The 15,894-nt window shown below is 41.5% G+C and overlaps 1 protein-coding gene across 1 annotated transcript; it reads right to left on the reverse strand.

Annotated features, from left to right (window-relative positions):
* Positions 1-6,973: 6,973 nt before the first annotated feature.
* Positions 6,974-7,351, reverse strand: LOC102270696 (histone H2B type 2-E). The gene has a single exon (XM_005899311.3). The coding sequence runs from the start codon at positions 7,349-7,351 to the stop codon at positions 6,974-6,976; it is 378 nt and encodes a 125-aa protein (XP_005899373.3).
* Between the last annotated feature and the right edge of the window lie 8,543 nt (positions 7,352-15,894).

Here is a 15,894-nt window from a genome sequence, read left to right on the forward strand (position 1 = left end):
CAAAGGCTAATAGAGTTCTGCCAAGAGAATGCACTGGTCATAGCAAACACCCTATTCCAACAACACAAGAGAAGACTCTACACATGGACATCACCAGATGGTCAACACTGAAATCAGATTGATTATGTTCTTTGCAGCCAAAGATGGAGAAGCTCTATACAGCAAAAACAAAACCAGGAGCTGACTGTGGCTCAGATCATGAACTCCTTATTGCCAAATTCAGACTGAAATTGAAGAAAGCGGAGAAAACCACTAGACCATTCAGGTATGACCTAAATCAAACCCCTTATAACTATACAGTGGAAGTGACAAAGAGATTTAAGGGACTAGATCTGATACACAGAGTGCCTGATGAACTATGGATGGAGATTCATGACATTGTACAGGAGACAGGAATCAAGACCATCCCCAAGAAAAAGACATGCAAAAAAGCAAAATGACTGTCTGAGGAGGCCTTACAAATAGCTGTGAAAAGAAGAGAAGTGAAAAGCAAAAGAGAAAAGGAAAGATATACCCATTTGAATGCAGAGTTCCAAAGAATAGCAAGGAGAGATAAGAAAGCCTTCTTCAGCGATCAATGCAAAGAAATAGAGGAAAACAATAGAATGAGAAAGACTAGAGATCTCTTCAAGAAAAATAGAGATACCAAGGGAACATTTCATGCAAAGATGGGCTCGATAAAGGACAGAAATGATATGGACCTAACAGAAGCAGGAGATATTAAGAAGAGGTAGCAAGAATACACAGAAGAACTGTACAAAAGAGATCTTCACAACCCAGATAATCACAATTGTGTGATCACTCACCTAAAGCCAGACATCCTGGGATGTGAAGTCAAGTGGGCCTTAGGAAGCATCACTACGAACAAAGCTAGTGGAGGTGATGGAATTCCAGTTGAGCTATTTCAAATCCTGAAAGATGATGCTGTGAAAGTGCTGCACTCAATATGCCAGCAAATTTGAAAAACTCAGCAATGGCCACAGGACTGGAAAAGGTCTGTTTCATTCCAATCCCAAAGAAAGGCAATGCCAAAGAATGCTCAAACTACTGCACAATTGCACTCACAGTGAAGTGATGCTTAAAATTCTCAAGCCAGGCTTCAGCAATATATGAACTGCGAACTTCCAGATGTTCCAGCTGGTTTTAGAAAAGGCAGAGGAACCAGAGATCAAATTGCCAACATCTGCTGGATCACCGAAAAAGCAAGAGAGTTCCAGGAAAACATCTATTTCTGCTTTATTGACTATGCCAAAGCCTTTGACTATGTGGATCACAATCAACTGTGGAAAATTCTGAAAGAGATGGGAATACCAGACCACCTGACCTGCCTCTTGAGAAACCTGTATGCAGGTCAGGAAGTAACAGTTAGAACTGGACATGGAACAACAGACTGGTTCCAAATAGGAAAAGGAGTACGTCAAGGCTGTATATTGTCACCCTGCTTATTTAACTTCTATGCAGAGTACATCATGAGAAACGCTGGGCTGGAAGAAGCACAAGCTGGAATCAGGATTGCGGGGAGAAATAACAATAACCTCAGATATGCAGATGACACCACCCTTATAGCAGAAAGTGAAGAAGAACTAAAGAGCCTCTTGATGAAAGTAAAAGAGGAGAGTGAAAAAGTTGGCTTAAAGCTCAACATTCAGAAAACAAAGATTATGGCATCTGGTCCCATTACTTCATGGCAAATAGATGGGGAAACAGTGGAAACAGTGGCTGACTTTATTTTCTGGGCTCCAAAATCAGTGCAGATGGTTACTGCAGCCATGAAATTAAAAGACGCTTACTCCTTGGAAGGAAAGTTATGACCAACCTAGACAGCATATTCAAAAGCAGAGACATTACTTTGCCAACAAAGGTCCGTCTAGTCAAGGGTATGGTTTTTCCAGTGGTTATGTATGGATATGAGAGTTGGACTATAAAGAAAGCTGAGCGCCAAAGAATTGATGCTTTTGAACTGTGGTGTTGGAGAAGACTCTTGAGAGTCCCTTGGACTACAAGGAGATCCAACCAGTCCATCCTAAAGGAGATCAGTCCTGGGTGTTCATTGGAAGGACTCATGTTGAAGCTGAAACTTCAATACTTTGGCCAGCTGATGTGAAGAGCTGACTCATTTGAAAAGACCTTGATGCTAGGAAAGATTGAGGGCAGGAGGAGAAGGGGACAACAGAGGATGAGATAGTTGGATGGCATCACCGAATCAATGGACATGGGTTTGGGTGGATTCCAGGAGTTGGTGATGGACAGGAAAGCCTGGCATGCTGCAGTTCATGGGGTTGCAAAGAGTCAGACACGACTGAGTGACTGAACTGAACTGAACTGAACTGAATGGGTGTATAGTCTCAGTTCATTGTGGTTCTAATTTGCATTTCTCTGATGACTAATGATGTTGAGCATCTTTCCATGTGTTTGCTGACCATTCATCTATCTTCCTTTGTAAAGTGTGTGTTTACGATTTCTGTCCATCTTTTTAAAACTGGGTTGTCTTGGGGGCTTTCAAAAAGTGGCTCAGTGGTAAAGAACCCACCTGTCAATGCAGGAGACACAGGTTCAATCCCTGGTCTGGGAAAATCCCACATGCCATAGAGCAACTAAGCCCATGTGCCGCAACTATTGAGCCTGTGCTCTAGAGTGGGAGCCACAACTACTGAGCCCATGTGCTGCAACTACTGAAGCCCATGTCCCCGAGAGTCTGTGCTCAGCAACAAGAAAAGTCACCACAGTGAGAAGCCCCAGGAGGCCCCGCTCGCTGCAACTAGAGAAAACGTCCATGCAGCAACAAAGACCCAGCACAACCAAAAATAAGTGAATAAATAAATAAATAAAAAATGAGTTGTGTTTTGCTTCATGATAGGAAGGACTGAATCGTCTCATAGATGCCACCCTGATGTGCACATGGCTGCTGGGGAGGGCGGAAATGGACACCCCTGCTCTTTGTCTGTGTGTGTGTGTGTGTGTGTGTGTGTGTGTGTGTGTGTGTCCTAGGAGGCTAACCATGCACCAGTCCTGCTGCTTCCTGCCTCTCCCCTCCCTGCAACTCCCCGCATTCCTCTGTGTCTCACTTCTACCCTTTGGTGTTTGGGTGGTCCCGCTCCAGGCTTCCTTTTCAAGGGGAAGCTGAGAGAAGGATCAGAATGAGTGAGTCTGAGATATTAGCAGTGTCTGCAATAACTCACAATTCAATAAATGCTGATGAGGTTAAAAGAAAAACTGGGTCATCTTTATTACTGAATTGTGGAGTTTTTTACATCTTTGGGATACAAATCCTTTACTAGATACACATTTGCCACTGCCTACTTCCAGGCCATAGATGCTTAATTATTTTCTTTACTGTATTTCTAATAAACAGAAATATTTCATTTTAAAGAAGTCTAATTCATAATTTTTTTCTTTTATGGTTATTGCTTTCTGAGTCCTATCAGAATAGTTGCCTCCCCCCACCTCATGAATGTTTACTGTTCTCTTTCTAAAGCTTTATAGTTTTAGCTTTTATATTTATGTCGAGGATCCATCTTAAATTAAGCCTGTAAATGCTGTGAGGTACTGGTTGAGATTCACTTTTCTTTACACGAGGATACCCAGTTATTCTGCACCCTTGGTTGAAAACACTATTGTTCCCCCATTGAATTATCTTAACTCTTTGAAAAAAGTCAACTGACCACATCAGTGAGGATCTATTTCTGGACTTTCTGTCTGTCCTTAATCTGTACTTTCCTTTTTATTTCCTGGCTTTATTCTTCTTAAACATTATTCTGGCAAGCCTAGGTCCTTTGCATTTCTGTGTAGCTTTTATAATTATCTTGTCAATTTTGACATTAAAAAGCCCGCTGAGATTATATTGAATTGCTACAATTATTTTGGAGAGAACTGACATTTTAACAATATTGAGCCTTCCAATCAATAATATGGTATCTCTTACCATTTATTGGAATTTTTTTGGGCGGGGGCAAGACTGAGTCGCTATTTATCTAACAGAAACAAAGCTATTTTCTTTAAAGCAGCTTGAATCTCCAATCCTTTGGCCACCTGATGAGAAGAACTGTCTTACTTGAAAAGACCCTGATGCTGGGAAAAATTGAGAGGAAGAGGAGAAGGGGGTGATAGAGGATGAGATGGTTGGATGGTACCATTGGCTCAATGGACATGAGTTTGAGCAAACTCTGGGAGATAGTGAAGGACTGGGAAGCCTGGCATGCTGCAGTCCATGGGGTTGCCAAGAGTTGGATACTTAGCGACTGAACAACAACTGAGGCATAACTGATGCATTAAAAACCCTGCACATATTTAATGTTGCAATCTGATGAGTCTGGACATATGTGTACACCCATGATACCACACTGGAATCTTTAAAAGGAAAAAAAATGTTATCAGAAAAATCTTATTCCAAGGTTAAAAGTGCTTTATATTCTATTCTACCCTACACAAAAGCTTTCTGATTATTGTATTACTTTAGTCAGAGATTACCTCAAATAATAGTAATAATTTCAAATAGGGAAAAAATGAGTTCCTCAAAATGTAAATAAAGGAAATATATAAGAGCTAATCAAACAAAATGTGTACTACTGAAACAAGTATATCTTTGTTCGGTGTGTATATGTGTGTGTGTTTTGTGTGTGTGTGTGTGTTTGTGTGTGTGTATGTGTGTGTTTGCAGTTGATAAGGGGATGGTCACACAGTCTACCTGAAAGTAGGGGAAATTAGTCACACAATTTGAGGACCTGAAGTGTTAGACAAGGTTTCTCTGGTGGCTCAGTTGGTAAAGAATCTGCCTGCAGTGCAGGAAACCCGGGTTTGATCCCTGGGTCGGGAAGATCCCCTGGAGAAGGGGATGGCAGTGCACTCCAGTATTCTTGCCTGGAGAATTTCACAGACAGAGGAGTCTGACGGGCTACAGTCTTTGGGGTCACAAAGATTCAGACACAACTAAGCAATTAACACTCACACACAAAATGTTGGACAACATAAATCGGAAAAAAAAGATGCTGACAAAAAGATAATGGAAAGTGGAAGCCCTAGCTGATGGCACAAGATAGCCTCTTTTGTTAACAGTCAAGTGTGATTTGTTAAAGAAAAAAATTCTGGATGGGGCTGGAGTGCTTTGTGATATCCTGCACTCTAGTGGTACAAGTCAACTCTCTTGTAACAGTACAAAGACTGAGAAGTGAGAGATAAGTAGTTCTTCAGTTCAGTTGCTCAGTCATGTCCAACTCTTTGTGACTCCATGAACTGCAGCACGCCAGGCTTCCATGTCCATCACCAACTCCCGGAGCTTGCTCAAACTTATGCCCATCAAGTCGGTGATGCCATCCAACCATCTCATTCTCTGTCATCCCCTTCTCCTCCTGCCTTCAATGTTTCCCAGCATCAGAGTCTTTTTCCAATGAGTCAGTTCTTCACATCATGTGACCAAAGTACTGGAGTTTCAGCTTCAGCATCAGTTCCTTCCAATGAATATTCAGGACTGATTTCCTATAGGATTGACTGACTTGATCTCCTTGCAGTTCAAGGTACTCTCTAAGCAGTTCTTAACTCCCTGCTAAGGGTGTAACATCGGCAGCAGTTTCTATGGGACTAAGACTCAGCAAAGGTCAAGTTTTATGTGGCCAAATTAATTAGACTAATAAAGCATTAATGCAATTTTGAATGTGATCTAGATACATCTTTCCCTTTGTGAATAAAAAGTGCTTTAAAGATAACCAAACCAAACTGTAAAAGTACTTTACTGTATAGTAAGGATGATGTTGGCTAGAAACAGGAGTTTGCAGAATAAAATGTCAATCTTTAATAATTAAAAAATCATTCTAATTCTCAAAACATATGAATGAAACTATTAAAATACCCAGTCCTCACCGGAGGTACACCAGCATCAACAATGTAGTCTACATTTTAAATATCTATTATATAATATGTGCAATCATTTCACATTACAATTATTACAAAATCAGGACAAATCGCCAAGAAAGTTGTGTGCTTGTGTGTATGAATGGGAGGTGGAGGTGAGGGTCACAGAAACGTTAACTGTCCCAGAGCCCCCTTTTCTCTATTAGATGTTCTTCAACACTGCACTCTTTTCACTTGTTCCTTAAAAGAAGGATTAGATAGACAACACCAAAAGAAATGTCTCCAGGCCTGCAGGAAAATGTGCTACTGCTTAAAAATAACCACAAATGGGCCGGGCCTTGGCTCTGCACATCCCAGGGTTACTCACGCTTACTTCCACAGCCCCTCCCTGGCACAGCTGTGGAGTAGGCAAAGTTTATCTTTAGATTCTCCTACTTCCCCGTCTGGGCCACGGCACTCTTTCTGGGTCCGTACATGATGCTTGATACTTCATGTTGCCCAGGGTGACACCATACCCAGGCCTGCCCGCCTTGAAATGCAGCTTTGTCCTTAAAATAGTATTTCTCCCTCTCCTTCTACTTTGCCCCAACCCTCAAATCAAGTTAAAGTTAAAATTCTCATCTTCTCAGTATCAACTGGAAAGAAAGCAATGTTGTAAATGAATTCACTCTGGCATGTGAGTAACAAATATTTTATATACCGCCCATGTGCACTGGCATTGTAAAGTTTGTTAAGCTAAAGGAATGTGTTCCTTAGAAGGAAAGCTCAGTCTGTAGAACATCCAACAGAGAAAATTTGGAGCAATCTGGGTTTCCCCAAGCCATCCAAGTACCATTAGACTGGCAGAGTTTTGTCAGACTTAATAGAGGTAGTTACTACCCCCATTGACTCTCAAGCAAAGGGCTAGTGAAAAACTGGCAGATGGATAGATTATTGAAAACCTATGAAAAAGTGAAATGCAAATCTAAAAGAACTGAAAATGAAAGTGAAGTTGCTCAGTCGTATCTGACTCTTAGCGACCCCATGGACTACAGCCCACCAGGCCCTCCGTCCATGGGATTTTCCAGGCAAGAGTACTAGAGTGGGGTGCCATTGCCTTCTCAGTTAACAGCGGCTAGGCATATTAGATTTACTTGGAGCTGGTATACTTGGTGACAGCCTTAGTGCCCTCGGACACGGTGTGCTTGGCCAGCTCCCCAGGTAGCAGCAAGCGCACGGCAGTCTGGATCTCCCTGGATATGATAGTCGAGCGCTTGTTGTAATGCGCCAGGCGCGATGCCTCACCAGCGATGGCCTCGAAAATGTTGACGAAGGAGTTCATGACTTCCATGGCCTTGGACGAGATGCCAGTGTCCGGATGGACTTGCTTCAGCACCTTGTACACGTACATGGAGTAGCCCTCCTTGCAGCTGCGCTTGCGCTTCTTGCTGTCCTTCTTCTGGGCCTTGGTCACAGCTTTTTTAGAGCCCTTTTTAGGGGCAGGAGCAGACTTAGCCGGTTCAGGCATGTCTATAATGACAACACCCAACAACTGGAAGAACTGACTCACTGGAAAAGACCCTGATGCTGAGAAAGATTGAAGGCAGGAGAAGGGGATGACAAAGGATGAGATGGCTGGATGTTTTCACTGACTTAAACATGAGTTTGAGCAAGCTCCAGGAGCTGGTGATGGACAGGGAAGCCTGGTGTGCTGCAGTTCATGGGGTCGCAAAGAGTTGGACACGACTGAGTGACTGAACTAAACTGACTGAAATCTAAAAGATGAGATGTAATTCTAACAGTTTCCCCTTCTCAGTGTAAAATAAAACTGAATAATCCACAAGGGTGCCAAGACCATTCAATGGGAAAAGGGCAGTCTTTTCAACAAGTGGTGCTTGGAAACAAATAACCACATGCAACAGAATGAAACTGGACCCCTACCTTACACTATACATAAAAATTAACTCAAGATAGGTCCTAAATGTGAGAGCTAAACACTATAAAGCTCTTGGAAGAGAGCATAGGAGAAATGCTTCATGACACTGGATTTTGGCAATGAATTCTTAGGTATGACATCAAAGCACAGACCACAAATTGTCAGGGGGGTGTGTAATTTCCTTGGTTCTGTCTTGCCACAGCGAAAATCTGAAGCAATAGACAGAGTGGTGTTATAGCTCAGTTTTATTAGGAAAAGCAAAGGATAGTACACCCTTGACAGTACACCCTCAAGGAGTGAGGCCAGGCCAACCCAAAAGACAAGAGAAGAGAGGCCTCAATCCTTCTAGGCTTCCTCCTTTTATACATTTGTCTCCTCCCCGCTGGGCCTGCCCTGTGTAAACTGGGCTAGCCAGGAGGGCTGTTTGTTTTCCCTGAGGTCCTCACTCTGGTCCTCAGACCTTCGTTTGTTCTATTTTTGCAGGCTTTTCCCTACTTTGTCTTTTAGCCACTGCCATTTTGGACTCCTTTTTCCTATTCTAACCACCTAACAAAATGAAAAGTAAATTGGATCTTGTCAAAATCCAAGACTTTTCTGTATCATAGGACACAATTAACAGAGTGAAAAGCCAATCTACAGAATGGGAAAAATATTTGCAAATCACATATTTGATAAGTAATTAGTATCCAGAATATATATATATATATATATATAAAGAAATCCTACAACTCAACAACAAAAAGACAAATGACTCAATTTAAAAATGAGCAAAGGATCTGAATAGACATTTCTCCAATGAAGATACACAAATGGCCACTGTCACATGAAAAAGTGTTTAACATCATTAATTAGAAGGGAAATCAAAATGCAAGTCAAAACCGCAATGAGATACTACTTCATACCCATTAGGAATGCTATATACAAGAAAACAGAAGACAAGTGTTGGTGAGGATATGGAGAATTTGGGATTCTTGTATTGCTGGTGGGAATATAAACAAGGCGTAGCCACTGTGGAAAACAGTATGACAGTTTCTCAAAAGTGAAAAGTAAAAGCACTGGACACTGGCCCCAGACAGCCAAGGTGCACATCAAAGGAGTGATCTTAGTGAGCATAATAAGCTCTTGCATCTTCCCATACATAGACAAGTGCTAAATTCATTAACTTGAGATATTTGGTTTTGTTATGGAGTCCAAGCTCACTGTTCACCACACGATAGGCCAATGAATCCAAGAGACAAGGTCCTGAGGCAAGAAAGCAACTTTAATCGGGGAGCAGGCAGACTGAGAAGATGGCAGGCTAGCACCTCAAAATAACCATCTTATTGGGATCTGGATGCCAGGTTCTTTTACAGATCAGAGAGAAAGAAGCAATGAGAAACTAAAGTCAAAAGGCAGAATAGAGAGGGAGATGCAGTGGGGAAGTAAAGTGAAAGGGTCCTCAGTCTTGTAAAAATCTCCAAAGGAATGTCCAGCCTTCAAAGTTCAGTTCAGTTCAGTCGCTCAGTCACGTCCGACTCTTTGCGACCCCATGAACCGCAGCACGCCAGGCCTCCCTGTCCATCACCAACTCCTGGAGTTTACCCAAACCTATGTCCATTGAGTCAGTGATGGCATCCAACCATCTCATCCTCTGTTGTCCCCTCCTCCTCCTGCCCTTAATCTTTCCCAGCATCAGGGTCAAATAAGTCAGCTCTTCGCATCTGGTGGACAAAGTATTGGAGTTTCAGATTCAAGAGGAGTCCTTCCAATGAACACCCAGGACTGATCTCCTTTAGGATGGACTGGGTGTATTAATCTCTTCTATTCACAGGTGGGCAGGGACAAACTCTCTCTCCCTGAGCTGAACAAAGGCACTTTCCTTTACAGTCAAGCAGAGGGGCAGGGTCCTCCAGGCAAGCCACTGAGTCTGATTATAATAATAAAAGCAAGTCAAAGAAACTGTTTCCAACACGGAGTCAGAACTGGCTTCCTCCCTGCACCAGTTCTTTTTATTTGACAGTAATCTTTTGAAGTCGGACTATCTGGTCTTTGTTGCAAAAACTCCTCTATGTCCTCGATATCTATATCCTATATCTTACCTCTTCAGGGCAGTCCCTCAGAGCTATCTGAGAGGCTGTGTCCCTGGCTTAAGTCCTCAGTTTTGATCATCAAATAAAACATAACTCTCAACTGTAAAAAAAAAAATAAAAAGTAGAATTACCAAATGATCTAATATATACACAAGACTTGAAAGCAGGGACACAAACAGAGAATGGCACACCCGTGTTCATAGCAGTATCACTCACAATAGCCAAAAGGTAGCAGTAACCCAAGCGTCTGCTGACAGAAAAATCAATAAACAAAATATGATATACACATGCGTTGGAATATTATTCAGTCTTTAAAAGGAAGGCAATTCTGATACATACTACAACTTTGATGAAAAGAGACAATATGTTAAGTGAAGTAAGAAATAAGTTAGTCACAAAAGGACAAATACTGCATGATTCCACTCACTTGAGATAGAAGGACTCACAGAGACAGAAACACACAGACCCAGAAAGTAGAATGATGTTTGCCCAGGACTAAGGGGCGGCAGAGGATGGGGGATTAGTGTTTAATGGATACAGAGTTTCAGTTTGGGATAATGGAAAACTGGGAAATGGATAGCAATGAATATGAATATACTTTAATGCTACTGAATTATACACTCAGAAAGGGTTGAAATGATAAATTTATTCCGTGTATTCTATGTATATTTTACCTCAGTTAAAAAAAAAAATGGAATAAGCTTTACTTGACAAGCTCAAGTTTATAATCTAAAATTGTGTTTCCAATATTTTAAATATATAAACTAATAAAACTGATCTGATATTATTTCACCAGGATCGAGCAGGCCATCAATTAAGTTCAATGTAAAAATATTATGTCCAATGTAAAATACATGACCTGAATTAGAAAGAAAGAAGGAAGAAAAGGAGGGAATGAAGGAAACAAAGGGAGGAAGAAGGAAAGGACAGCTTCGGTAATCCTTAGTGTTCGCCAACGCTCTAGTCTTTTTCGTACTTCCTGATCCCCTAGAAGTCAGGCACGTGTCTGGCTTGTAAGATGTGACAGATGATCCCTTCTGGTGGCCAACCTGAAGAGCTGAGGTGTGATTCCCCATGCGGTGTTCCTCAGCTGAGGCCGGCAGCTCTGTTCCAGATGGCAAGTGTGCATCCCTGACTGAGAGCTTATCAAACCCAACTCGTGCCAACCCACCAAGGAATTTTGTGTGAGTGAGAAATAAATCTTTACAGTTTTAAATGATAAAAAAAAAGCAGGGGTTGTGTGTTACTACAACATAACATAGCCTGTGGGCTTCCCCAGTGGCTCAGATGGTAAAGAATCTGCCTGCAATGCAGGAGACCCAGGTTCCATCCCTGGGTGTTGAAAATCCCTTGGAGAAAGAAATAGCAACCCACTTCAGTATTCTTGCCGGGGGCATTCCATGGACAGAGGAACCTGGGGGGCTGCAGTCCATGGGATCACAAAAAATTGGACATGACTGAGCGACTAACGCAACATGGCCTGACCTGAATGACAGAAAAAAAAGAGGATGTCTTTTGCAGCGGGATGATAGCTGCTTTATTGTCTTTCTTATCTTTTTTGTATTTTCTAATTTTTCAATTAATTTTTAAAATCAATTTTGTTCTCTCCTATGAATGGGTGTATTTTTTGTAATAAGGAAATAATCTAAAGAACATTTATTTTTAAGTTGATCTGATTCTTCCATTTTGACTCTGGAACATAAAACTAAAAACTCCTAAGTCTCCCTGGATCCAGTTTAACAACAAATTGCTTGGCTGGACTGGGTGAAGATGGTGCATAGTGGGCAGAGGCCTGGAAGCTGTCAGGCCCCTGAAAACCATCGGCCCACTCTCTGATCCTGCTGGCCCAGAAGGGAAGTCCTGGGCTTTGCAGAGCAATCCAGTGTCTATTACCTGCCAAGTACAAGTCTGAGAAGGGCCTTTTCCCTCTCAGATTAATGGTACCAGAGCCCCTATGCCCCTCACTGCAGTGGAAAGAACAATTTACCACACAAGACAAAGCTGCCCCCACCAGCCTCGAGCTCAACCCTCATCCTTGCTGCAATCAAGTTCTTCATTTCCCAACTTTGACATTTGTGTCCTTGACCTGCCTTCAGCAAGAATCCTTTCAAGTCGGTTTAGTAAGTCTCCCCACCTTTGAAGTCTCTCTCCTCTCAGTAATTTTCCATCTAGCTCCCTCTGCTCTTTGGCTGTAATTCCCAGTTGTCTATTGTATTTGGAGTTGAACTTCGGCTCTCTTCCCTACTGCAACGCTCCAACTTACAACAGCCCTGGAAAAGCTTTCCTTACTGTTTAGACAAGTGTTAGAGTCATTCTTTCTTTAACACAACAGCAGGAATTGGAACTTAAAAATATTTTAGCATTTTAAAGGCAATAATCCCATGGAGGCGGGGAGAGTTCAAAGCTACTGGCAAAATAACCAATAATTTACCCAATCATCTAACTGTGTTCTGGTAATTAAAACCCAACAGTGGCTGAGCCCGTAGGTTCATAATTTTCTAAAATCAAGAAAATTTAGTGCTCATATCCGAGGTCTCCCGAGAGAATGGAAAAGAAATTATTCATGGTGATTTAAAAAGCAATGCCCGGGGCTTAAAATACTGTTGCAGGCACTTGAATCCCCTAGACTCACTTACTGTGTTCACCAATCCACCTCTACCCACCTCCAGCACCTACCCTTGCTGCTCCTGTTGTGAACTGGAAATCAGTTACCCCCTTCCCCTCCCACTCTGTTGAATCCTCAGACCCAGCCCTTGGTTCCTCAGGGCTGTGGCACCAAGCAGAGTTGGCAGCCTCGTCTGGGAAACAGGAGGTGGCTGCTGACGCTGGAGGCAGCGCGGGATGCTGGTGCAACACAAGCCTGCTGCTCAGTAGAGAAAACGCCCAAGACGTTGGCGTGTGTCTGTCTGCGTGACTCATTGGAGAAGCTGTCTCTCTGGGGGGAAGTGGGGAGCCGCCTCTCAGAATTCCATTTAGGTACATTAAGGGGTGGAATACCACTTAAAGAAGCTGGAGGCCAGAACTTATCCCAGGGCACACGACTGCTTGTGCACTGAGCCAAATGGGTACAGACCCATTCAGAAGGAAACAATTTATTCTCTTTACATGATGAGAAAGGCGTTCCAGGGAAATGTGGGTGGCTCTCACAAACAGAAAATAACTACCCTTTGCTTGCATCATGCCTAACCTTCTGGGTAGTACGTAAGGCAAAATGTCTTAGAGATGCGTCTGGACACCTTTAATTCATCATAGATGCTTTACCCTTAGTATGGGCAGATCTTTCTTAGCCCCGAGGCCATTCTGGTTTCCAGAGCAAGGGGTGTTGGCTAAATTCAATAAGTGAGCCATTTGTCTTAATGAACTTGATTACTAACTTCCTGACCTTGGTTATAGGCCCCAAAATTAGTTGGTCTCTGAATGAGAATAGTATTCAGTTTTTTTAAATGGCCATCATTTTATTCATTAAGTTTTATAAACAAACAAAAAGTTTTCTTTTTCACTAAACTAATATGCACGGTGGGGGCGGATTTCTGGCTGATAATTAGCTGTTAATCACCTAAACATGTACAACCCTCCCCAGTCTGCATCATCACCCATCAAATTTTAATGTTTTTCCTGTTTAAAAAAAATAGTTACTTTCACTGGTCACAAGAATATATTTTTAAATAAATTCTCTATTTAAAAAAAATCTAAAAATTCAGAAATTTACTTGTGCTTCCATTCGATTTGCCAATGACGTTTTTCTAAAGTATGACAAGAACCAGCTCTATATTCATCTGCAGCAAAAATCACGCCAAGACAGCGAGTCAGCCAAAGTGAGGAAATTACATGACTTCCATTTTTGGGCAAGAAGGTACCATGACAGCGATTTCAGCTACATGACATCGCATAAAAATGTATTTCAAAGCCAAGAGCTCTTTCTCAGTTATCTACATTACATCATGTGATTCTTTGTTCCCAATTTACTGTTTAATGTTGTCTGTCTTTATATATCTAATGGGTTTTTCCCCATTAAATAATATTTTCAGATGAATAGTAATTTAATCAAATGTTCCCCTCTGTTTAAAAAAAAAAAAGAAAGAAAGAAAAAAGCCAGAGCTTGTTATGGGCTAAATCTAGCTTAATTGTATTAGTTTTTTTTTTAAATAAAATATATTAAATAAAGCTGAAGAGAACATATTTTGGAAAAGCCTATTCCCAGTGACTTCAATGTCTTCTCATTAATTTTTTTTTTTAAACTCAGGCCCTTAGTTTTCTCTTATGAGTTAATTAACAGAAAACCAGATCTGGTTCTAATTCCCAAACCCAGCTCTAATTGAGAATAAGCTTTAGTCATAGGACTTCAGACACAAAGTCTGTCTTACCCACTGACTATGCCCAGGGCAGAGAAAACCTTGATTAGAAAAGTGTAATAGGGAGAACAATGGGACATGAAGTGATTCAAGCAGGCATCCCTAGGGTGTGTGTTTCATATTCAGAATTCTGTGTGATCCTAATGATGTTCTAGGAGGAAAACTGCATCTTAAATTTATTTATCTCTGACCCTGAGTTTTGCTAAAACTAGCATTAGCTAAGCAATCAATTTCCATGGAAGTTTTGCATTAAAATGGATGGTTCCTATGTCATACATGTCAAAGAAATGCTGTGGAAATGTTCCAGATTAGAGAGTCATGATAACTTGATCCTACAGTAAAGAAAAAAATGCTTTAAGCTTTTGCACAGCAAAGGAAACCATAAAGAAAAAGAAAAGACAATCCATAGAATGGGAGAAAATATTTGCAAATAATGGAACTGGCAAGGGATTAGTCCCCAAAATATACAAATAGCTCATACAACTCAATATCAAAAAAACAAACAACCCAATCAAAAAATGGGCAGAAGACCTAAATAGACATTTCTCCAAAGAAGACATATAGAGAATCAATAAGCACATGAAAAAATGCTCAACTTTGCTAATTCAGAGAAATGCAAATCAAAACTACAATGAGATATCACCTCACACTGGTCAGAATGGCCATCATCAAAAAGTCTACAAATAATAAATGCTGTACGTGTAGAAAAAAGGAATTCTTCTACACTGTTCATGGGAATGAAAACTGGTGCAGCCACTATGGAAAAGAATATAGAGTTTCCTTAAAAAAGTAGTTACTATATGATCCAGTCAGCCCACTTCTGGGCATATATCTAGACAAAACTTTAATTCAAAAAGATACATGCACCCTGGTGTTCTTTGCAGTACTATTTACTACTGCCAAGACAATGAAGCAACATAAGTGTCCATCAACAGATGAATGGAAAAGAAGATATGATATGTATATATACAACGGAGTGTTACTCAGCTATAAAAACGGATTCAGTTCAGTTCAGTCGCTCAGTCGTCTCCGACTCTTTGAGAACCCATGAATTGCAGCATGCCAGGCCTCCCTGTCCATCACCAACTTCTGGAGTTCGCCCAGACTCACGTCCATCGAGTCAGTGATGCCATCCAGCCATCTCATCCTCTGTCGTCCCTTTCTCCTCCTACCCCCAATCCCTCCCAGCATCAGACTCTTTTCCAATGAGTCAACTCTTTGCATGAGGTGGCCAAAGTACTGGAGTTTCAGCTTTAGCATCATTCCTTCCAAAGAAATCCCAGGGCTGATCTCCTTCAGAATGGACTGGTTGGATCTCCTTGCAGTCCAAGGGACTCTCAAGAGTCTTCTCCAACACCACAGTTCAAAAGCATCAATTCTTCGGCACTCTGCCTTCTTCACAGTCCAACTCTCACATCCATACATGACTACTGGAAAAACCATAGCCTTGACTAGACGAACCTTTGTTGGCAAAGTAATGTCTCTGCTTTTGAATATGCTATCTAGGTTGGTCATAACTTTTCTTCCAAGGAGTAAGCGTCTTTTAATTTCATGGCTGCAGTCACCATCTGTAGTGACTTTGGAACCCAAAACAATAAAGTCTGACACTGTTTCCACTGTTTCCCCATCTATTTCCCATGAAGTGATGGGATCGGATGCCATGATCTTTGTTTTCTGAATGTTGAGCTTTAAGCCAACTTTTTCATTCTCCACT

The sequence above is a fragment of the Bos mutus genome, chromosome 10 (genome assembly GCF_027580195.1).
Source record: "Bos mutus isolate GX-2022 chromosome 10, NWIPB_WYAK_1.1, whole genome shotgun sequence".
NCBI classification, from domain to species: domain Eukaryota; kingdom Metazoa; phylum Chordata; class Mammalia; order Artiodactyla; family Bovidae; genus Bos; species Bos mutus.